General features: G+C 42.6%; 5 protein-coding genes across 5 annotated transcripts; 3 read left to right on the top strand and 2 right to left on the bottom strand.

Moving 5' to 3' along the window:
* Positions 1–180: 180 nt before the first annotated feature.
* Positions 181–6,248, bottom strand: BCR41DRAFT_362598 (SacI homology domain-domain-containing protein). The gene is made up of 18 exons (XM_022025747.1): positions 5,960–6,248; positions 5,559–5,832; positions 5,261–5,414; positions 5,044–5,143; positions 4,896–4,954; positions 4,742–4,808; positions 4,247–4,661; positions 3,854–4,151; positions 3,583–3,772; positions 3,219–3,469; positions 2,929–3,119; positions 2,781–2,835; positions 2,476–2,694; positions 2,337–2,391; positions 2,013–2,225; positions 1,716–1,922; positions 1,074–1,595; positions 181–918 (listed from the first exon to the last, which is right to left on the bottom strand). The coding sequence occupies exons 1-18, from the start codon at positions 6,222–6,224 to the stop codon at positions 221–223; spliced, it is 4,233 nt and encodes a 1,410-aa protein (XP_021876582.1). The 5' UTR covers positions 6,225–6,248; the 3' UTR covers positions 181–220.
* A 131-nt stretch (positions 6,249–6,379) lies between these two features.
* Positions 6,380–10,358, top strand: BCR41DRAFT_362602 (hypothetical protein). The gene is made up of 8 exons (XM_022025748.1): positions 6,380–6,645; positions 7,028–7,202; positions 7,311–7,560; positions 7,683–8,701; positions 8,842–9,670; positions 9,763–9,861; positions 9,960–10,106; positions 10,214–10,358. Exons 1-8 carry the CDS (start codon positions 6,587–6,589, stop codon positions 10,243–10,245), a joined length of 2,610 nt encoding a protein of 869 aa, XP_021876583.1. The 5' UTR covers positions 6,380–6,586; the 3' UTR covers positions 10,246–10,358.
* A 326-nt stretch (positions 10,359–10,684) lies between these two features.
* BCR41DRAFT_401001 (hypothetical protein) lies at positions 10,685–11,534 on the top strand (the record flags this gene model as incomplete). The annotated part of the gene is made up of 2 exons (XM_022029185.1): positions 10,685–11,032; positions 11,181–11,534. The coding sequence occupies 2 exons, from the start codon at positions 10,685–10,687 to the stop codon at positions 11,532–11,534; spliced, it is 702 nt and encodes a 233-aa protein (XP_021876584.1).
* Positions 11,535–11,759: 225 nt separating this feature from the next.
* On the bottom strand, positions 11,760–13,032 carry BCR41DRAFT_401002 (hypothetical protein; the record flags this gene model as incomplete). The annotated part of the gene is made up of 2 exons (XM_022029186.1): positions 11,760–12,926; positions 13,024–13,032. 2 exons carry the CDS (start codon positions 13,030–13,032, stop codon positions 11,760–11,762), a joined length of 1,176 nt encoding a protein of 391 aa, XP_021876585.1.
* Positions 13,033–13,702: 670 nt separating this feature from the next.
* BCR41DRAFT_401003 (Golgi CORVET complex core vacuolar protein 8-domain-containing protein) lies at positions 13,703–21,380 on the top strand (the record flags this gene model as incomplete). The annotated part of the gene is made up of 9 exons (XM_022029187.1): positions 13,703–14,640; positions 14,761–14,816; positions 14,910–15,212; positions 15,314–16,164; positions 16,251–16,481; positions 16,588–16,735; positions 16,850–17,085; positions 17,211–17,453; positions 17,541–21,380. 9 exons carry the CDS (start codon positions 13,703–13,705, stop codon positions 21,378–21,380), a joined length of 6,846 nt encoding a protein of 2,281 aa, XP_021876586.1.
* Between the last annotated feature and the right edge of the window lie 842 nt (positions 21,381–22,222).

Raw genomic sequence — 22,222 nt, forward strand, 5'->3', positions numbered from 1 at the left:
TGTTCATATTTGACTTTTTACTCTAGGCATATTGGATGGGACGTTATTTTATCATTACCAAAAAACTTCGGTGAGCATTAGCTTGACCTCAGATATCCTTAAGCGACATAAAGCACCTGGAAGCGTCAATTCCTTTGACAAAATACTTTTGTTTCGGTCGCTTTTAATGGTAACCATTGGCTTTTTTCTTTATTATTTTTTTTTAATGAGCGTCTATTTACTATAATTTACCTGCATTTGCTTTCCAAAAAGCAAAAGCATCCACCTTTGAATCTTCATCGTCCACTTGGTTATCTAGAGTTTGATTTATCTCAAAACCGAGGCCGTCTCCGCTTGGCGAATCACTACTTACAGTGCTTGCTTTAAGTACCACAATTGCCTGCTTCACGGATCCGCTGGCTGGTCTAATATCCTTTGCTTCAGTTACATTCTCCTTTTCTGTAGCTGTTGGAAGTGCTGCGCCCAACCCTCCCATCTTGACCCCATTGATGCTGGGATTTGTGAAGCCAGAATCGGCAACTTTGCTTGATGATGATACACCATCTCTCGAAAATACAAGTGGCTTCACCTTTTGGATGACAGGCGCCGTGGCCACACTACTGCTATTGTTGCCAATACTACTTGTGCCCTGACTATCTTTTCCTTGAAGCACCGCGGCCCTAGTTTTGTTGTTACCTACAGCAGACAAAGATGTAGATACGCTCACAGGCACACTAGTTGACTTTGCATGCACACCAACTACAGGATCTGTAATACTCACAGCCCGCTTTGGTGACATTGAGGAAGGGGCTTTTGTTAAAAGTTTAGTGGTTGTTGAGATATCACCCAGATCATTGAATTCCTTCGTACGTTGAAGAACACTGCCGCTTCGAGGAAAACTTTGATCAGGGTTCGCTCCTGTTCCACTGGAGTTATATCCTATTGACACAATTCAGTGTAAAATGTCGTTAAATGTTGGCTATTAATGAGGGTTTGTTTATCATAAGTCAACTATAGCTACTGGAGCAATCCGAAAGCATAAATGAAAGTAATTACTTTACTATGATGAGTATTTAGTATTACCAAAAACTTACCACCATTCACATTGTTAGATACTGGCGCACTTCCGGCCTGAGTTTTCGTTTTGATTTGCGAAGGCTTTACTAATGTCTCTTGTCCCATTGTATCCAAAGGCAGTTTTAGCGCGGCCTTCGCAGATGAGCTAAAACCAGCATCTAAAAATGACTTAGCCTTGGCATCATGGTTGCCACTGTTATCATCATCATCATCATCGTCATCATCATCATCATCATCATCATCATCATCATCTGCTGCAAGCTTTTTACGCTGTGGTGGAGGTGGCGCTGGTCTTCGATGAATCCCTCCCTTATGGATTATCTGTGAGGCTGGTAGAGTTGTAGGAGGAACACCAATTTTGCGTTTGGTAGGTGGAGGAGGTGCGTCACGTTTATTGAGAGACGAGGTCAAAAGTGATGATTGGGAGGATTGTTGGGTCATCTTCTCGCCGAGCTCCCTCGTCCTTCCTAGCGGATTAGCGTAGCTAAGATTCGTCAAAGGCCGCTGCAGCTTTTCGCTTAGATTGTCATTTTCTAGATCTTTTTATTCTCAAAAAATATTGATAGCGTTATTAAAGGCTTGTAAAGTCCTTGCGTCATCATCACATTGTTAAAGGTCAAGGATTACGGTTGTGGCGCTTCTAAACACACTACACATACCTCCCAAGAGATCTAGAGTCGGTTTTTTGCCGGATGGTGCCAGTGTCATTGGCTTTAAGAACGCTGCGCGCTGAGAACTAAACTTCCCATCCTCTCTGATCGTTTGGTCATCTTCAAATGGATTCTTGCGGCTAGAGGGGATACGCTTGACTCCCTCCTCCATAGGGTCGTTCCACCATTGGTGCGAATCAGAACTGGGTTTGGGCACTATTCCATGAACAGTTAGCAATTGAAATATATTAATACCAGCTAAGAGCTTAAACATCAAATCGTAGATCTGCATTCTCCATTTTCTACCATATGAACTTTGGGTGGAGTCTGCTAGCGAGACAGTTCGTGACCGTTCCGAGGACGACTCTAGTCCTTTAAAGTACAAGCTAGCATTCGATCCAGAATTTGAAACACCATTAATAAGTAGCTGGCTACTGTTTTTACGATACAGTGTTTCTTCCATCTTCTCTTTTGCCTCTGCGTCTAGCATCGTCAGGTCTAGAACAAACATTGACATGACTGAGGTCCATGAGGCAGTATAGTAGTAAAAAAAAAGCGAAGTTTGGTTAGGGAGTGTTCGCATGGTTGCTAAGAGGTTACTCAGTCTTAACGTCTAATGAACACTTGTACCAGGCCGGTGATCAGATGTCTTGAGTTCAGCTCGTTCGTAGCTCGTTTGATAGATCTAAATAATTGGCAGATGAGGACCTAATTAATATCAAGAAATTATATGCACCATGCCTTTAGCATGTGGTTGTCAATCACTTACGCCTCTACCTCGGTAAAGGATACGGTCCGTCCACGCAGGCGCACGGTATTTCTCACTGGTATCGTAGTTATCAGTCCCAATATCGTAGCGATAAGTAGGGGCAAAGGCAATTATCCCTTCTTTGTATCCATAGAATGCTTCCCCGTAATCAATAGAGCGCTTTAGCTGATCACATCTAAAGATTTCAAAGTAATTGCCTTGACTGACCAGTGCACGGATCTGACAATGCATATGAAGTGTCCAAACGTTGTTGAGTTTTCATACCAGGTGGGGGATCGACAAATCAGCTTTAGTAGTGTTCATACCTGATCATTTTCCATGTCAACCCGGTAGTTAAAATCACCGCACCATAGGATAATGCTGATCAGCGTGGTCAAAATTAGAAAAGGAAGTAGAGCAGACACGATTCATTCATATAGCAGTGAACTGAGCATTCATTTGTGCTCGACTTACTCATGGCTTGAAATATTACGGCCTCTAGCAAACATGATACCACTGTCAATTGTTTGAAAATCATCATTCCGCTCCTGCAGATTATCTTGTCCTGAAGCTAAGTGTGCGGTAACTAGGCAAAGAGAGGTTTCCCAGTAATCCATACGTATAGCGACAGCTCCTTTATTTCCCGCCATACCTCTCAACCCCGTCTATCGATGATAATAATACAAAAGAGTAGTTGTTAATCATGAATCCATTTTTGTATGCAAATCAACATTTACTTTTTGACTTTAAATATGCATAGACACCTTCTTCATAACGCACTCCACGTTTCGAATATGCGCTACGTTTTGTTCTTTGACATATATCATTAATGCCGCGCCAACGAGTTGCACAGATCGAAGTTGGATGTATCGCGGTCCTCCTCTGTTGTTGATGGTCTTTTCAACTTCTTGCTCCCAGATCCGTCGCTTATTCTCATCTGTAGCTGCGATCTGCCTCGCTGTGAGCTTTACGATCTCTTGGAATCCAATAACATACATGTCTGGCTCAGATACATCTAGAGAATAGAAGAGAAAAAAAGAGAAAAAAGAAAAGAATCTAGTACGTTCCATTCATGTCCAGGATGGAACTAGTCGTGCCAGCATCAATTGCTTTGAAATATATACATACCTTTATCAAAGCAGAGCCAGTCTGCGAGCGACTCGCCTGAAGGAAGCTTTCCATTAAGGTTATAAGTTCCAACAAAGACATCGATTTGAACCTTTTGAGAATATTCGTTAAGGCGCGCATTCACCTCGGACTTGATTGAATCGTGTACAGGGTCATGGATTGCTACAGGGCTTTGATACGACATTTTGCCCTAAGTGAGTAATTTTGGTTAGGCGGAATGTAGTTGCACATAATATTTAGATAATCAAATGTATTTGCTGTGTTCTCCCACCAAGAGCAGATCAATAACTTCTTGCCGGTCCTTGTCCTGAAAGTTGTTGATGACAAAACGGTTGAGCGATTTAGTAGCGTCTCCAAGAATACTGGCAAATGACATTTTACCAGTCCGCGTGACCTCTGACTTCAGTGCGCCTGTTCCAGTATAGATCTTGGACAGCAAATCCCCATTGTCCACCCAAAGCTCGGAGTGCATCATCATCAGACTGGCGAATCGACTATCCTGCGGAAGCAGATTGTAGAGAAAATGCTCCACTGCTTCTTTTGACAGATTGTTTTGGATAACATTTGTGCTATTCCAAAAAATATGGTGACTCAAAGCTTATTAATATAGATACCCTCGATATATAGCTATTATATTCTCCATCTCCGCAGGAAAGCCTCTTACCGATCCAAGCAATCCAGGCAGCTGGTTCGAAAGATGCCTCGTTGAGGTTGAATGATCGTGTTGGATATTAAATCATGATAAAAGTATCCATAGCGTTCTGAGTCGCCACGAATATGGTTTAACAATGCCGAGATTTGATCGTAATTGCCTCCTCTAACTTGAGAATGGTAGTCAAACCGTGTCATATGAATATGTTTCAGAAGAGGACCTAAACCCTCCACTTGGGTTTTGTATTCTTGGGAAAGCGTAACTTCTCCTTGATCTTTACAACCCAGCAAATCTAGGATGTGCACATCCTCATATTTTTGAATAAGTTCCTCAAAATGCCGTCGGACAGCAGGCTTAGTAGCTTCAGTTCCTCTGGAGAGTTGGATTTTGTGGCTCGTGAGTTGTAGCCCCTGTTGTTCCCAAAAGACTGTATAAAAGAATCAATGAGTGACCATTTGAGGAGCTCAACCTTCAACCATTAAAAGGCACGCAGGCCATGCGACTTACCTGGAACGCTCCCTCTGACCTGAGTATATGAAAAACACCACTCGTTATTGGAGATGATTGTCTCTGTCTGAACAACCAAGAAGGCTCCTGTTAATTGGAAAATTACAATAATAGCTATTGTTGCGATAAAAATTAAATGGCACTACTTAAATACCTCTACAAAATTGGCTACATTTCCATTATCGTCTATTCCCCGTGTGTTATAGCGAGTGCCTATTTTCAAATGTCATACAACGTCACATTATTGCACTCAATAGTAAGAACAATCTAACAAGTTGATCTGGTCAAATTAAATTAACTACCTGCTCGTTTTGAGCTAAGTCTTGAGATAACTGAGATCTGACCCTGAGTTCCGACTGTTCTGAATGATTGGGATCCGACATATCCTTGAATGATAGGAACCTGAATTATTGGTGATCGCATTTTGGATGTTTCATGTTACTATCGCAGAGCATGCTATGATATAGTTCTCTTGGACTATACTCTGCCATGAGTCAGGAAGGCGTGAAGTATACTTACCAAGAGCCCTCCAGAGTCCAGCTCCTGACGCTCTTGTTCATTCAGACGTGAGCGAAATGTTAAAAGTTCTTTAAGCATGAAGCTATTCCATAGAAATTGCTCATCGTAATTGATAGTTGATTGGACATTGAGATGATTCTGTAATTTGGTAGCCCTATCGAATGAGAATATAATGTAAAGAAAACTCTTGTGAATACATCATTCAATAGCAATTTCAGGACAAATCTCAGCAATAAAGGCTAAAGGATTATTGTCCTGGCACTTTAACAAATTATTATACTCCATTTTTTTTTCTTACCTAGTCTGAACAGAACGTGTGAGATCAAACTGGGGCGAAAAGAAGAAGGCACCATTACAGAGGACCTTCTCAAGCTCACGGCAGGGGTGTGGCAGCATATTTGGTTCTTCGTTTTCGTAAGTAGTGGTTGAGTCGAAGGGTGCAGGGATCATATCTTCATCTGGTGTGCTTCCTGTGAGTGAAAAAAACTTGACCGCAATGATTCTATAAACTGATTCGCCTAGTCGAATATCGCCCACCTTTGTACATCCAGTAACCAGAGCGATAAAAGTGTCTGTAAAATAGGCATTGGGAAGAAAAAATAAAAGTTGGCAACTTCTCAAGTGTCATCTTTGGCCTACAAGTATTGTTATACACATAGAACTCGCGTTAACATTCGAATGACTCAAGACCCGTAATACCTTTTGCATGGTACATCAAGCCTAAGCATCCATAGATGGGTCTATTATGAAGTTTGCGAAAGCGACTAGTTTGAAAACTTGCTGCAGGTTCTAGTCTAACAGAAACCTGTGTCAAGCCATTGGAAATGGCAGTTTGGCTACATGGTGAAAGATACAAGACATGGTGATGCTCTGTGTCCGAATCGAAGCGGTTGGTTGTGCAAGGCCTGAGCGCAATGGTGTGTTCGCTTGAATCATCAGTCGACAAAAAGACTTCGGATTGCATGATGAAGCCAATAAATGTTACGAGTCAAGACCGAGAATGATGAATAAAGCAGCGCTATTCTGGCAAAGTACAGATGTGACTGCGACTGCCTTGACTTGGGCTATTGGCTTCATGTGGCTCCCCATAGTCTATTCAAGTTTGACAAAACGCGTTCAGTGCTCAGTATCCAATGTGTGGTATGAGAAGTGTGCCTGAGCCAGTTTTCTTTTTAACTTTTACATTCTCTTTGCTTTTGCTTTGCTTTGCTTTCTCTCCTCTCGCTCTTGATTCTCTTCCTTGACTCCTCCTTTCTTTCTCTCAACCTCAACTTCAACTGCCTCCATTCTTCCCTCTAACCCTTCATCCATCAGAATCCTGTTTCCATGACAACCTTCAACGGTCGACCTGCTTCTAAAGGTGGAAAACCTGCAGTTGTGCAAAGGTAAAACTGAATTGACTTGGTACCACGCTAACTTTCAATGTGTTTACACCTCAAAGCAGATCACTCGGAAGGTCAATGTTACAGGATTGAGCATCTGAACAAAGCGATGGATGAGCGCTTTGTTATACAATCACCTAAATCATGGACAGAAAGACATTAGTGCCACAAGTTTCCTAGTGCTGCTCTCAGAAGAATAAAAGATCTCAAAGCAAAAAACTATAGTGGGCATGTGGTTTTTTTTAACCACCATTCTCATCTTTCACGCTCATTAACATGCAACTATAGTTTTTCTTGTTCAGGAATGTAATTCTTTTTTTATAACCTACCTTACTGATACTTACTTTCCTCGGTCTCATTGATACTTCTTGCCTGTGTGCTGTAGAGGAGGCAAGACCAAGTTGAGCACTCAGTCTCCGCCCATATCTACACAGTTTGGAAACCCACAAATCACAAGTTTGAACTCCAATTCGTCCGCAACAAATAAGGACACTGTAATCAATGAGATAGATTCAAAACATATGCATGACCGGATGCTGTTCCTGCTCTCAAACATGATCGTAAGAATGATTGATTATGTGGTTCTACCGTATGAAATACTATAGTACTAAGTGTCTCTCATTTTTAAGCACCATCCTGATATCATGTTTTGTAAACACTAATCTTAGGGTCAACCTGTTGAGATCACAATGAAGAACGGCTCCAAATACGAAGGACTTTTTCACACTGCTCTTACGGAGGGAGAGCTTGGAATTGTGTTACGCCTTGCAAAGGCTGTATCAGGCAAGGACAAGAAGGATCCTCCACTATTGAAGGGTCAGTTGATTATTTTCGCCAAAGAATGCATGGCTATCCGTGTTGTAGGTGTTGACTTTGCCTCCCTTGAGAAATCTGGCCCAGAGCGCAATGAACGTGAAGGTAAGGACTGATGTGATCGTTTTTTATACATTTTTTTTTAAAATGAAGAGAAAAATCAAAAGTGATGAAATGGCAGCGATCAGTCAAATTACAGTTAATGTTGTGCTTTCCAATTTGGACAGGTTTCAAAACTGATACGGATATTAGTCGGTCAGGAGAAATCAGAGAAAGAGATTTAAAGAAATGGGCCCCTGAAGAGCATGTCGCCTTTACTGGAATCGAAGATGAGCTCGGAGATAGCCATCATCACAGTAGGTCTGGATGGGATCAGTTTGCTGCTAATGAAAAGCTCTTTGGCGTGAAAACAGATTTTGATGAAGAGATATATACGACAAAGCTGGATCGGTCTGGAGCAGATTACAAGGCTCGGGAACAACATGCCATCCAGATTGCCAATGAAATCCAACAGAGTGTCTCAAACAATGTACATATGAGAGAAGAGCGTGGCTTGGCAGTAGATGATAGTGGCCTTGATGAAGAAGATCTCTATGGTGCCGTTGTCAGAGATCCTTTGCCTGTGACGAACAAGTATATGCCTCCTATGCGCCGCCAGCAGCTTAGCCAGCAGAAACGATCATCTACACCTTCACAACAACCACCATCTCGAGCATCCACTACTTCAATGCAACCTATCACATCAACCAGCGCTCCTATTCAGACTGACAAGCCTGTGCAGACATCTTCACAGCCTGCCCAGCCCACTGAGCCTATAAAGGACTTGCAACAGTCAAAGCAGCCTCCAAATGAGCAAGCAGCTTCTTTAGCGAGTGGCCCCAATAAGCCTGCTTATGCTCAAACCAAACCATCAGAAGGCGCCACTGTCAGCCGCTCAAATTCTGCAAAGTCTGGAAGTCAGTTTAATTTGAATGATTTGCGTAAGCCCAATCCCGTGGCACCACTTATGAATGCAGCAACAATTCAGGGATCTAAAGGTCAGCAGATCCCAGAGCACGCTTTCGATTCCAAGCAAATCGAAGACAATCTTGTAAAATTTGCAATGACTGCTCGCACTTTCGTAATGAATGACAAAGAGTTGGTAGATCAGACCAAGATGGGTCTGACACAACGCCTCAAGGAGCTGCAACAGAAAGAGAAGAATGAAATATCTGCCGAACTTAAGCAGTGGGCCATGGAACACACAGTAAGTCAGGTTAAAATGTTTTAAAGGCTGGACTGGATTATGACATGACTAACTTATATCCTTGCTTCTTTGATTACAACCTCACTCGTTTTATTTTATTTATATTTTTATTTTATTTTTTTTTTTTAAAAAAAAAAAAGATCAATACTCCAGTACCAGATGATTTGAAAGAAATTCTTGGGAAAAAAGGCAATAGCTCTACTAGTACCGATAAAACTAAGGACACATCAGCATCCAAAACTAAGGATACGGACAAGGAAAATGAAAAGAAGGAGAAGGAGAAGGAAAAAGAAAAAGAAAAAGAAAAAGAAAAGTTGGGAAGGGAAACCATAGAAACTAAGCAGGAGATCATTAAACCTTTACCAGGCAGTGAAGCACTTTCCAACGCAGAGAAGCCCACAAATGAAAAGTCTGGAACCACAAGTTCATTCAAACTCAATGTCAAGGCATCTGTATTCAAACCGAATGTCAATGCCACTCCGTTTACCCCTTCATTTGCAGGCGACAAGAAGGCAGGAACTTCCTCGAATATCGTGGACAAAAATCTTTTCTTCGGAAAGCTCATTAAAAAGGGAGCATTACCTCTCAGCGAAACAATGGCGAGCCCCTTTAAGAAAGGAATTGCTTCACCCAGTCCTGGAACCATTGCTCCAACATGGCCATATGGCCAGCGGTCTTTCCGTCACTTGTTCCAGGTGACCAATCGCTATGAAGAAGATATGATGTATAGTCAAGGCATGGCGCAGCACCCAGGAAACGGCGCTGGCGGCTACTATACAATTGCACACTACAACTACGGTCCTTCTGGCCAATTTGGTGTCCCACCGCCCATGTCTGTGGCTGGGCCCGGACACATAATGCCTTATATAAGCGCAACGGGGCCTCTGCCATTTTCACAACCTCCTCCGCCTGGCATGCCTCACACTGCAGCTGGGCCTGGTTTCCCTCAAATGGCACCAACTTCTTCGCGTAAGTCGATTGTCAGCTGTTTACCTTCTCTGAGTCCTTATTTACTTGAACCATCCAATAACACATGCAAAATCAATTCTCTTATTACATAGCACATTATCCCCCACAAGGATTTCCACCTAATCGGACAGGCATGATCCCGCCTGCAGGCATGCATGTGCCTGTATATCCATATGCACCCAACCCACATGGTACTAATCGAGTAATTCTTCTATAATCGCCTTTTTGCAAAAGCATTGTAAAAAAAAAAATCTTATGACCTATCTCCTTGCATATAATCGAATTATAGGTGGGCATGTAATGATGAGATATCCTCCTCTTCCAGAAATGATGCCCCCCATTGGTCCTAACGGCATGCTGATGCACCAGCAGCCGCTGAATATGGATCCGCAAACAGCACATTACCGCGGTGGACGCGAAGGCGGTGTCAATGAAGGTAGACATTGAACCCACAATTGATCACTGATTGTATCCAAACCGCATCATCTGTAGCTGGTTCCAGTGGGGAGACTAAACTTTTATTCAATTATTGGTTGAACATAGAAATGTTACCAGAGTCGGGTACGCATAACTAATGCCCTTACCCTGTTCATTATCATACAAGGGACTTGCTCTGATAAAATACGTCTCTTTTTGATACTTATGACGTTTTACTATTGATGCATACTCAAAATCTTTTAACACACAGCAAATAAAATGTTTTGCGAAAACAAACGTAGAGCTTTTCTGCCTGAGAATAGTGATAGAGAGTCGATGAAGTGTGTTCAAATATTCCAATGCTTTTGGGCGTTTCCTTATGTAAAAGCCACCATTTAATTTGTTTTGTTTACGCTCCGTCTTCTTAAATACAAGATCCTTTTTCCTCTTTTCCTTGAAGAGATTCTGACAACTCATCACAATCCATCACATACTCAGCACCAGGGCAGGACACAGGGACGCAGGAACATATAAACAGCCCCAATTATGCGCAATTCAAAGATTCCAGTTTATTCCTTGCGCAGGCAGATGTTGCGCATGTCTTGGAACAAGTATAACCTGTACAACCTTACACAGCGTACAAGAACTCCAAACAACTCCAACAAAACTCTGTATCAGCAAAAGTGGGCCGCCAAGAAAGATACACGTTCCTATCATGGAGATCAGATCACCGAGCGTCAATGGCAGTCCATGTTCAAGACACGTCTCCCAACTGCTAACACTAAAGTCGGAGGAGTGGAGCCCCACCCCCCTGTCTTTTCTTTGACATTCGCCGAGATGGAGAGACGTCTAGATTTTATTGTCTTTAGAAGCAACTTCGCTCCTAGTGTTTATGCGGCTCGTCAGTTGGTTGGACATGGGAAAGTTACTGTCAACGGAAAGACTGTATGTACCATTTCTTTCAGCTTCTCCCTTTTTTTTATTATCTCACAATCCAATAGTCTTGATCAAGACAAAGCAAACATAGCATCAAAGGGATAAGTGGATAAGGATGATGGGCTTTGACTAATGGAGATTTGTCATTAATCTGTAGATGCCATTCCCCTCACATCGGGTCACTGACGGAGACATCATTCAAATTGACCCTGCATCAGTACCGATGTTAAAGAAGGTTGAATCAAAAACGGAGGAAGCAGAGGAAACAAGTGTCGGGGACGGTGCGGCTTCATCAGTAACTAGGGCGAAGGCTCCCATGGAATTTGTCCCCAAACCTTTCTCTCAACCCTTTCTCTTTGTTCCCGATTACCTTGAGGTCAACTACAATACTTGCTCAACTTGCTTTTTACGTTCGCCAATCTCTCGTCCAGGAAAAACAGAGATTCCGAGCCCCTTCCCGCCACAAATGCATGCTTTGGCATATGAATTTTACGCCCGCAATAGGAAGTGATTTTAAGCGGCAACACTCTGGATAATTGGAGAAAAGGCGCAATAGGATGGCATATCAGATCAAACAATATAAATGAAATGGTATCATCAAAATAGCAGATTTATTAAAACTTTTTCAGCGTGTATGTGTTCATAGCTTCAATACTTTCAGCGTTAAACTAGCTTATCACCAAGATTGGATCAAAAGATGGAACACACCATGAGCATAGAAAAGGAAAATGAAGGTTTAGTAAAGATCGTCCATGTTGAGGTTGATGATAGCCTTTCTGGCGCCATTCCGTTGATCATTGAACTTGCGGACGGTCTGGTCGGAGATGTTTTGGTCGTGCTCAAATGCGACAGCATAGTTTCCTAAAATGTAATCGGTGACAAACATTCCTCGATGTAAATTTATGACTTTCAACTGCCCACGGCTCCCTTTGAACGCAAGATCCCAAAAAAACAATGCAGGACTGTGCTCTGGTACATCAAAAATATCGATTATTTGTAGTTGGTGGAAATCGCGAAACGCTTCCATTACAAGTTTAAGATCGTCTCGTCGTGAGTTGATCTGGTTGTATGTGATTGTAAGTCGCTCTAGTACAATACATTTTCTCGCGAGTAACTCCAGTAAAGGTAATCCGAACAAAACTCTGTCACAACGATGTAGCTCTAATTCCTTTAAAGAGTCACTTGAATTGGATTGTGCGATCCATTCCATGGCGGCATCAGTGACCTGGCTACATTCGCCCAGAAACAACTTTTGAATTTTGGGGCAGTTTTTTGCGACAACCATCAAGGAGGTATTTGTAATCTTGAGATTGCCTGTCAAATTGAGGGAGCGAAGATTGAGTCGACAGAATTTGGCGACTGAAAGTAATCCTAGATCAGTTACCTGTCGACAATATGATAAATTGATGGTTTTAAGGTATTGACATCTGTCAACGATCAAGGCTACGGCTGTATCCGTTACGCCTGAGGTCTTGCTCAAATTGAGAGAGACCAAATTTGGGAAAAGATGAACAAAGGATTTGAGGGTAGGTTCGCGAATGTCAGTGCACTCGCTTAAATCCAGATTTTCCATGCCACGATGGACTAAACCTGCTCTTTCTAGCTTGCGGAACGCATGGCTTTGGACGAAGGAAGAGCCTGTTTTCTTGCCAGAAAGGCAGAGTGTGTGCAGATTGGGTGTGTTGCTTAAGAGAATAAGGAGCCAGTCATCGGGAAGGGTGCTGTAAAGAGTTTCTTCGACAGATGATATATCCAGGCGATGAATCATCTGTGTCGTCTCTGGAAGGATGGCTTTGGCCTTGAATAAGGATAAAAGGGCTTGAAAGCATTGCAGAGGCGTGTAGATAGAGCTGTTGCAAAGCTGAGGATCAGTCCAGAGCACAGGTCGAACCACGCGGTAACACTAGTATGAAGTCAATCAGGTGTTAAAATGCCTGTCCAATTCTCCCTGCACCCCTAATAATAATAATAGTCATGATAAATGAATGAGACAAGCTTACGTGCCTCATGATTGACTAGGCTTAAGGCAGCCAACTCTTCGTTTGTAAAGTAAAAGGAATGATGCAAGACGATAACCAGGGCATTAGGAAAGAGAGAGAACATTGTTGGATGGACTTTATTGGACGGAAAGGACATATCTTTTGAAGCACAAATGGCAAAGCAGGTTCAAGGATAAAGCTGTGAGCGTGAATTAAAATAAAGATTATTAGCACGAAAAAGGTGGATGAAATGATAAAGCAAAAAAAAAAAGGCAGTGTTTGTGAAAACGGGTATTTATTTGAAAGTAAAAGTCGACAGAAAGGCCAGCGTCAAGTCAGACCAATCAGAAAGGTACATTGCGATTCAATTCAACAAATTCCTTGCTCCTGTTCTCTGCGCTAGTCTTTACGATGCAACCAATGCAACCCATAATACCATTATTAACAGAACAGATCAACCAATTATAAGATGTAAGCGAAAAAGGTGCTCATGTACGCACATGTATTAGAATGACCATGTATAATAAAGTCACTATCGCACAGTCACCATTTTTTCCTTTTGCTTTTCGTTATACACTTTTTTTCTTTTTCTATTCGTTCTTTTCAAGCCTCTTGCGTCCGATACTCCTTTCACTGTAAGGACTTGCATCTCTGACATATTGATGTCTTTTTTCACTCTAGACCCCCAAAACGGATTCTCATGAGCACACCCGGGGCAAAACATTCTACACCATCGACCCAAGACGAGTACGAAGCACTGCTCAAAGAGATTCTCGAATCTGATTCCTCCTCTGACGAAGGACGCTCTCGCCGCCGTCTATTTAGCAAGAAACAATTATCGCTTTCCTCCTCTTGCGTTACTCCCGACCTAGACTTGGACTTTGACTTAGACCTAAATCGTTACTCGTACACTGACAACGCCCTTCAAAAAAGCAATTTCGCCAAAAGCCTCACAAAGAATAATATTAGCAACAGCAATAGCAATAGCAACAGTGATAAAAACAACGATAAAAATAGCAATAATAGCAGTAGTAGCAGTAGTCAGATTGGCGCCACAGCAAACCCAATTGCCGGCGTTAGTATTGTTGTCGGTGAAGACTTGCCAGATAACGTACACTTCAATAATCTCTCTACCAGCAATCCTTCGGACGCTAAACCATCTCTACTCTCATCAGCGCTTATCCGACCACAGCCGCTTCTTTCGCTCTCAGCTCCATCTTCTTCTGGGTCCAGCCCTTCATCTTCCGTCAATACCTTCACTCGAGCTAGTAGTATAGTATCGTCCTCTTCCAAACACAGTCAGAACTATCGTAGTCCTATTTTGCTTCTGGATTCGTTACCTAACAAGGATACGAGCACCCATCTCTTGCCTTCCCTAGACGCAGGCGTATCGTTAGAACATACAGGATACGCATCAATATACTTCTCGAATAGATCTTCCAAATCTCAACAACGAAGCAGCGTCACAGACAATACTACTAGGAAGTGTGAAGTAAACCAGCAACATAAATTTAGGCGTTATAACAGGCAGAGCAGTTCATTATTAAAATTTGTCAGCAAGATGGATATACCATCTCTTCTCGTATCTGGGGCTCAGCAGCATGAGAGGGCCTCTCAATGGGATGGACGCAATTCATCGTAAGGACAATCAATTGGTCATATAATAACTACATCATATGATAGATTCTTTCAGTATTCAAGCTGCTTGCAATACTGACGTTCAGTGCCGTGGGATGATTTTATGAAACTTGCCATTAGTTCGTCAAGGCCTACCAATGCTCCCATAATTCTGAAAGGATCCAATACTCGTCTTGGTAAGCCTACAAGCTGCAATATAGCTATTATGATATCGGCAGCAGATTAACGTTACTATTTTTTTTTTTTTTTTTTTCTTTGGAGAAAACTAGTAAATGGCCTCCAGTCAATCACATCACTTGAACAAAAGTTCAATGAGCTTCGGATTCCTGAACTCGAGCTTTTGAGTACACCAGAGACAACAATCAGAGCTGTCTTGGCAGATATTTATAAGATTTCAGAGGAGCTGCATATGCATCTGCAAGGTGGAGCACTAGCTGATGCACCTCAACCTACCAGGAGAGATGGAGATGGAATAATCATTTCAGGAGAGACTCAAAGACAGAAACGGATTAAGGAAATTATTGACAGGATTGATCGTGAGACCTCGCTCTATGAAGAGTTTGTACGAAAATGTAGGTCAAATAGTGCTATCTGAACAGTCTCTCTTGATTGAATGTGCTACAAGAACTAACTTTATATACTCTACCATATTTCAAATAATATGATGCTATAGCCAACTATCTTAATTTGGATGCAATTTTGAATGAAGCATCGGACGAGGATGATGAGGAACTCCAGGGATTTGCAGGCTTGGACAGGAGTATTTCAGAGAGAGATTCTGTCTCCGATTTTCATCACGAGGATGCCCAATCTCAGACATCATTCATGTCTAGCAACAATTATGGACATATCGGTACTAATCCTCACTCCAGCCCACCTCTTTCTACTTTATCCTTGCGATCAGCGGATCCTATAAATCGTCTTCGCCCATATACATTCTCCCCTAGAGGGCCTGGATCTGTAGCTTCATCTTCAGCTCTGGCTGGGGCTCGATCTCATATATCCTCTATCTCGCTGCCCATCACAGCACCTCATCATTCTGATTCATATTCTCCAAGACAAAGTGCTGGCGCCGAGCCTTGGGAAACTTTTAGATGGACACCTCTTCTCAAATTGTCGGATCAGCTGTTTTCAGAAGAAATCAAAGCTTCTTCTGGATTAGGTACCTGTATTGCTGTGTCAAGTATTATTGCTGTGGGGACAAGCCGCGGATCAGTTTTAGTGTACAGCACGACTCAGGCTTTGATAGGTATCTATGGAAGTGCACAATATGCAATGGAGCATGGGGCAGTTTGCTCGATTGCTATTTCCACGGACAACACTTACCTGGTTGCAGGACACTCGCTCGGATCCATTATTATCTGGAATATCAACAAACCAAACACTCCATCTCGTATCATCCCACCTGTCACTAAGGAAATGGCGTTCTCTGGACGGAAACATGGACACCTTCGAGGTTCAGCCGTGCTTAACGTTGCATTTATTGGAATTAAGAGAGCGGAAGTCATTAGTGCAGACAATCACGTATGTAATGTTTTAAGTGACGATTAGCATTTATGTCTTTCTGTCTAATGGGATTTTTAACAGTACTATTGGATTGAAACGGCTAGGGTATGGCATTCCATCATTTGCTGTACAAAACCATGATGGTTAATGCAGTAGAAACTACAAGGCTGTTAGGTAAGTACCCCGTGCCAAAGCCAATGAGAGCGTTCGAATCGAATAGCCTCGTTGGTACTATACGACAGAGCACTGTCTTTAGTATGGGTGTACTACCGTATGGACAGGTTCCTCATCCCGCAGATAGTGCTGGACTGGTGGCTCTTCTGACTCCCTTCAAGGTATTGAGAGCTATGCTGTAAGGTCCTGATGTTACTGTTAAAATTCACTTTCATAGTATATATCTCCTCTATTGCTAACGTAACTCTTCTTCTAAATCATTCTTAGTTGTTGATTGTATGTATGAAGCCACAGCCACAAACTGTATACAAGTTTCTGCGACCAAAAGATTTGCAAGGAAAAAGTGAAGAGCCGCCAGTAGTAATCTCGGGTAACCTTGCTTGGTTTCCTGCAACAAAAATCCAGAACGCAGCAGGTACTAAAAAAAAAAAAAAAAAAAAAAAAAAAAATTACTATTCATGGATGATACTTAAAATAGTGGAATAACCAATGATGACTGATCATTGTTAAATAATGAATATATATATAGATAATGATGTCGCGAACACGAATCCTTTGCTTGCATACTCTTGGAACCGACATTTGTACATTCTTCAAGTTTGTAAACGCGCTAATCAAAGTGCAGAGCCGTCTTCAACATATTTGAGTCCTGACAAGAAACCCGTAGCTGAACCGACGAGTAAAGAACTGAGACTGGAGTTTGCTGTAGTAGGAGATTGGATCTGCAGAGAGGGTATAGTCGGTATCCAATGGGTTCGCTCACAGGTATGCATAACACAAGATCCATGGCAGGAATAATACACAATCAGATGCTATTGAGTAGTGACCTATTCAATTAACTAACGTTGGCGTCTCTTTCAATCTTTAATACTATACTACTGATATTTTAGATTCTACTTTTGCTAACCAACACTGAGGACATTATTGTCTTTGATCCAAAGACTTTAAGCGAAACAGAGAGATGTAGTGCTCGTTCACTTCAAATTGTGTATCATGACTGGTTCAAGGATGTGGCAAAGACTCACCGCACACCAGCTGCAGCCACCATGACCATCATGGAGGATAAGCAACTCAGCGGCGATATGTACTACAATAACAGTTGGCGAGTTCATAAAGGCAAACTGTTTGTATTGGTATGTTTACATGTATAATCTTGTCTGAGGCATTTTTTATTGAGTTGGTTCATTCTTTAAAACATACTCCGTTCTCTATCACAATAGGGCTTGCGAAGAGTTCAAGTCGGAACCATATTAAATTGGACAGATCGCATTTTGGCATTAGTGAAATCCGGTGATTTCCTTGAGGGAATAGCGCTGGCAACGTTGTTTTATATAGGAAAATCGGTTCAGGCAGCAGTAGTCGGTCTACCCGAGGATGAGGCAGCACGTAAACAGCTGGTTGGCGAAAAAATCTATGAACTTTTGACAGCATCACTCAATTATACATTCAATCCAGAGAGGATGACAGATGTGGATGACGATGCCGCAGCTGGTGGCGTTGGGGCAGGAACTGTATTATTTCATGACTTGGCTATTCAAGCCATCGAGAGCTGCCTTGCGATTGAAGACCAAAGGTTTCTTTTCGAAGATGTGTATGAGCGCTATGCCGAGGCGAGCCCGCTTGTAAGAGGTATATTTCTACAGTCCCTTAGCGGATATATTTTACAGGATCGTCTCACTGAGATGCCGCCACAGGTGATGCAGGATTTCGTCAAGAACTATTGCGAACGCGGCATGTTCAAGGAACTGGAATTGTGCATCTGCCATACATCTTGTGAAATTATCGAAATGGATCACATTGTAGACATTTGTCAACGCCATAAACTGTATACTGGTTTGATCTATGTCTGGAATAAGAGCATCGGCGACTATGTGAGTCCTGTGATAGAGTTGTTAAAGGTTATCAAAGGTATCCTCAAAGAGCGGCGTCTTGCTCGAGAGGCTAGAGCTGGCGCCCGAAATCAGGGCACTTTAAGCAGTAGTAACTCGGCACCGCTTGTTGCAACAGAAGATCTGCCTCACTATCAGGCCGAACCTTCTAATGAAGAGGTTGTTCAGAAGCTCTATCAATACTTATCTGACAGTCTTCTCGGAAAGTCTTACGTCGATGGAGTAAACCTCGAGGAGAGCGAAGCAATTACCGCTAAATCATCTCTGTATTCATTCATCTTCTCTGGCAGATGCATCATGTGGCCGCCCGTAGGAGGACAGCTCATCCTGACTGGAGATGCGGATGATGATTCCGAGGATTCGGAGCCAACATATCCTTACCTGCGTCTGTTCTTAAGGCACAATAGTGAAGAGTTTCTCAAAGTGCTGGATCTAGCATTCGAGGATAGCTATCTTTCTACAACCAGCAAAAGCTTATCGCAATCTGGAAGGAATGGTCAGGAAGGCCCTGGAAGGCTAATGAGTCGCCAATTGATTATTAATACCTTGCTTGAGGTTGTATCACCAAGTACATCTCCATTTACAGGCTTATCCAGCACTGAAGCTATTAGTAATAGCTCACAACAGATAGAGTACACGGCCAGAGACATCGCCCATGTATACAGCTTTATAGCTCGTAATTATGCTAAATCGCACAAAACTCTTGTGCTCTCGCCAACAACACTTCATAGGATATTGACCAAACTTTCCAGCGACACAGATGAAGCAACACGAGAGAAGCGACAGGTGGCAGTACAGGCGCTCCTACGGTTCTATTCACCAGGCGACGAGACCGGGATGATGGCGTTATATGAACAAGCTAGATTTTACAGAGTCCTTGAGAAGATGTACCGGTCTCAGAAGCAATATGGTCCAATGGTAGCTACCTTTTTAAAGGATCCTGAACGCCGCTCTCACGTGTTTGAATGTATCCGAAAGTTGCTCGACTCATCTAGGCCACAGCGTACAGTATTGACAGAGAAGCAAAGGACAGATGTTGTAAAAACAACAATGGAACACATTGCTGACATAGTTGATATTGACGGTGAGCAGGCAGCGCTTCTGGTCCATAAATACCTCAACGGTGAACATCGCTCTGTTATGGAAACACTCCATGGCTCCAAACCAAGACTCTTTGCTTATCTTCGTGGTTTATTAGAACCATCGGTTACATATGCTCAGGATCAATCTAAGCTTCAGAACATGACAGCTACTGACATCAGCAATAGAGAATACAGTACTATTGGAGCTTCTTCCATCACTGACCCCGAGATTCATGAGGAGTATATTGAGCTTCTTTGTCAGTATGATCCTTCAGGAGTTTATGATTATTTGGAGCGGCATCAGGATAACAGTTACCGACTTGAGCGAGTCTTAAAGACCTGTGAGAATGCAGGCGTGGTTGACGCTGTGGTGTGGATCCTTGAACGGAGCGGAAACGTAGGAGGTGCATTGGGAAAAGTTTTGGAGATTGTTCGAGAAAGAATCGATGTATTATCAGCATTAGTCAGATCCAAGAATGATGGGGCGATTCAAGATATTCATTGGTCGATGGAAGAACAGATTAATATGCGGGCGTGCCTGGTTCGTCTACGCGGTGTATTGAATGTTGGGAAACAACTCTGCGAACGACGTAGTCAGAAGGTCAAATTGCTATCCCAAGCTGCCAAAGTGCCCTTACAACAAAATCTATCAGCAGAGAGCGATACCGAAACGTTGTGGTTTAGATTGCTTCAAGTCTTTGTTTCAGCCACCAGGAAGATGACTATACTGATTGCGACGAAGCGTCCAAGTATTGAGGTTAAAGTGGATGACAATGTAGAGGTGACTCATTCATCGATGCCCAACGCCCTCATCATCGAGAATGCTCCTCCTTCTCTCTTCTCTAACACGAGTCAAGAGAGTCGAACATCTTATTATGTCGTTGACCAGCTCTTGAGTAACTTTAAGGGATTTGTTCAGTCAATTTTGGCAACCTTGCTTCTTTCCACCTCCACTCCACAGGTGTCTCTCCCATCACTTTTGCGTCGACTATTGAAATCTGAGTCTGCTGATGAGGGTGAACTTAACCGGTTTTCGGATTTCAAGGATATCTTCATGGGTATGCTAAATACGTTCAAGTACGAGGGTCAACTATTGGAAATGACTAATGGACTCTTCGAGCGAGATCTATTCATGGGGGTGAATCTTATTGCAAAGAGTCGATCGAAGGGTTGGCGACCCCTCAAGGGAAATTGTGAGATATGCGGAGGGGCATTTTGGGGACCTAACGTTGTCCGTGATCTTTGGGTGCAACAGCAAAAAGCTGCGGTTGATGCCATCAAAGCTGCGCTTGCAACCAACGTCATATTAACAGAGCGACAAGAAGGATCTACCTTAGATGCATCGGAATCAGAAGCTTCGGCAGCAGCCTCCACCTCCTCACCAAGGTCTGAACTGAAACATTCAGCTACTCTGGAGCAGAGCAAAGACAAGAGTAAAGATAAGGTAGATAAGGGACTGCTGATCTTTCGATGTGGCCATGGATACCATCACCAGTGCCTTGAGATGGAAACAGCAGGGGTATCTCCTACAGCTGTAGCGAGTTCGAGAGTCGCTTCAACACAGCAACAAGAGGTTGAGGTCTCAAAGCACAAAGGCGATATGACATTGCTCGAAACTGACTCAACAAAGGCTCCCAAGTGTGTGGTCTGCAGCGGTTTGATTCAAAGTCCGAAATCAAAGCTTTCTTCACGCCCATCAGGCGTGAAAGGCCCCCAAACCGATGCTACTCATCAACGGCATGCGAGTCGCTCGAGTCGCCAAACATCCAAAAATATTAAAAAGGGATGGACAACAGTGGAGCTACTCCAGCGCAGTGCATCCCATCCGGTGGCAGAACCTACCTCTGGACGAACCCCCCCACCGCAGAACTCTAGCAACAACGCAAATGGTATCAAGACTGACGGTGCTCAAAAGTTGAATTTAAAGACGAGTTCTCAAGAGACAGTCCAATACCATGAAGATCAAGATGATCGTAGGCATTCGCCCGACAGTGAAGAGTATTATATGACAAGCAACGAATACGAAGCAGCAACAAGCCCAAGCATGAAGGCGAGCTTCAGCAATGGCAAAGGCAAAGCCATATACTGAAGTTAATTTTAACGTTGTAACAATAGGCATTAAAAAAAAAAAAAAAAAAAAAAAAAGCTAAAGCGATAGATATACATGCATGCAATGTCGCCTTCAGTCTCCTCGCTTCTTTTGATATTTATAATGAATGTTGAATGTCAAGATGTTCGAAGCCTCTGACGTCAAAACCTCACAACAGATACGAAAACCGTGCCTGTTGAGGCCAAACTCTTATTAAAACTCCGGTCGGTTCTACCGAGATGGAATCTCCGAGATAGCCTGATGGAGAGCAGGCAGTTCGGAACTGTTTGAATCTCGAATGTAGATAGAGAGCTTGCTAGGCCAAGTCAGGAAACAATATTTATAGGACAGGGACTGCTTTCTCTAGGATAAAAAACACGCACAAAAAAGGATATGATGATTGTTAAATTGGAAAAAAATGTGACATCTTTTTTAGACTAAATGGAAAGAGGGTTGTACGTGTACAAAATGCACTTGGATTTGTCCCCTCTTGGTCCCTGAAAGATACACTTTCAGTCTGCTTGCGGAAGCCGGGGGTAAGTGTACACAATCAAAAACAATCATCAAGTTGTCAAAAGATCAAAAAAAAAAAGAAAAAAGATACGGACGTGGGCATAGACAAAGACATGGATATGGACATGGTTAAACAACATGGTTACGCGTATAACAACAGAGTTGTATTGAGCCAATAGATTTTAGCCGATAGCAACATTTATCCTAAAACCAACTTAATGCTTCTCAAAGTTGCAGAATTTGATCAAAGAAGAGGCCAAAGGGCAGCTGTTGTTTTTTGTTATTATTACCATTATTACCATTGCTACCATTCTTCCAATGATAATAAT

Source organism: Lobosporangium transversale, assembly GCF_002105155.1.
Source record: "Lobosporangium transversale strain NRRL 3116 chromosome Unknown BCR41scaffold_56, whole genome shotgun sequence".
NCBI classification, from domain to species: domain Eukaryota; kingdom Fungi; phylum Mortierellomycota; class Mortierellomycetes; order Mortierellales; family Mortierellaceae; genus Lobosporangium; species Lobosporangium transversale.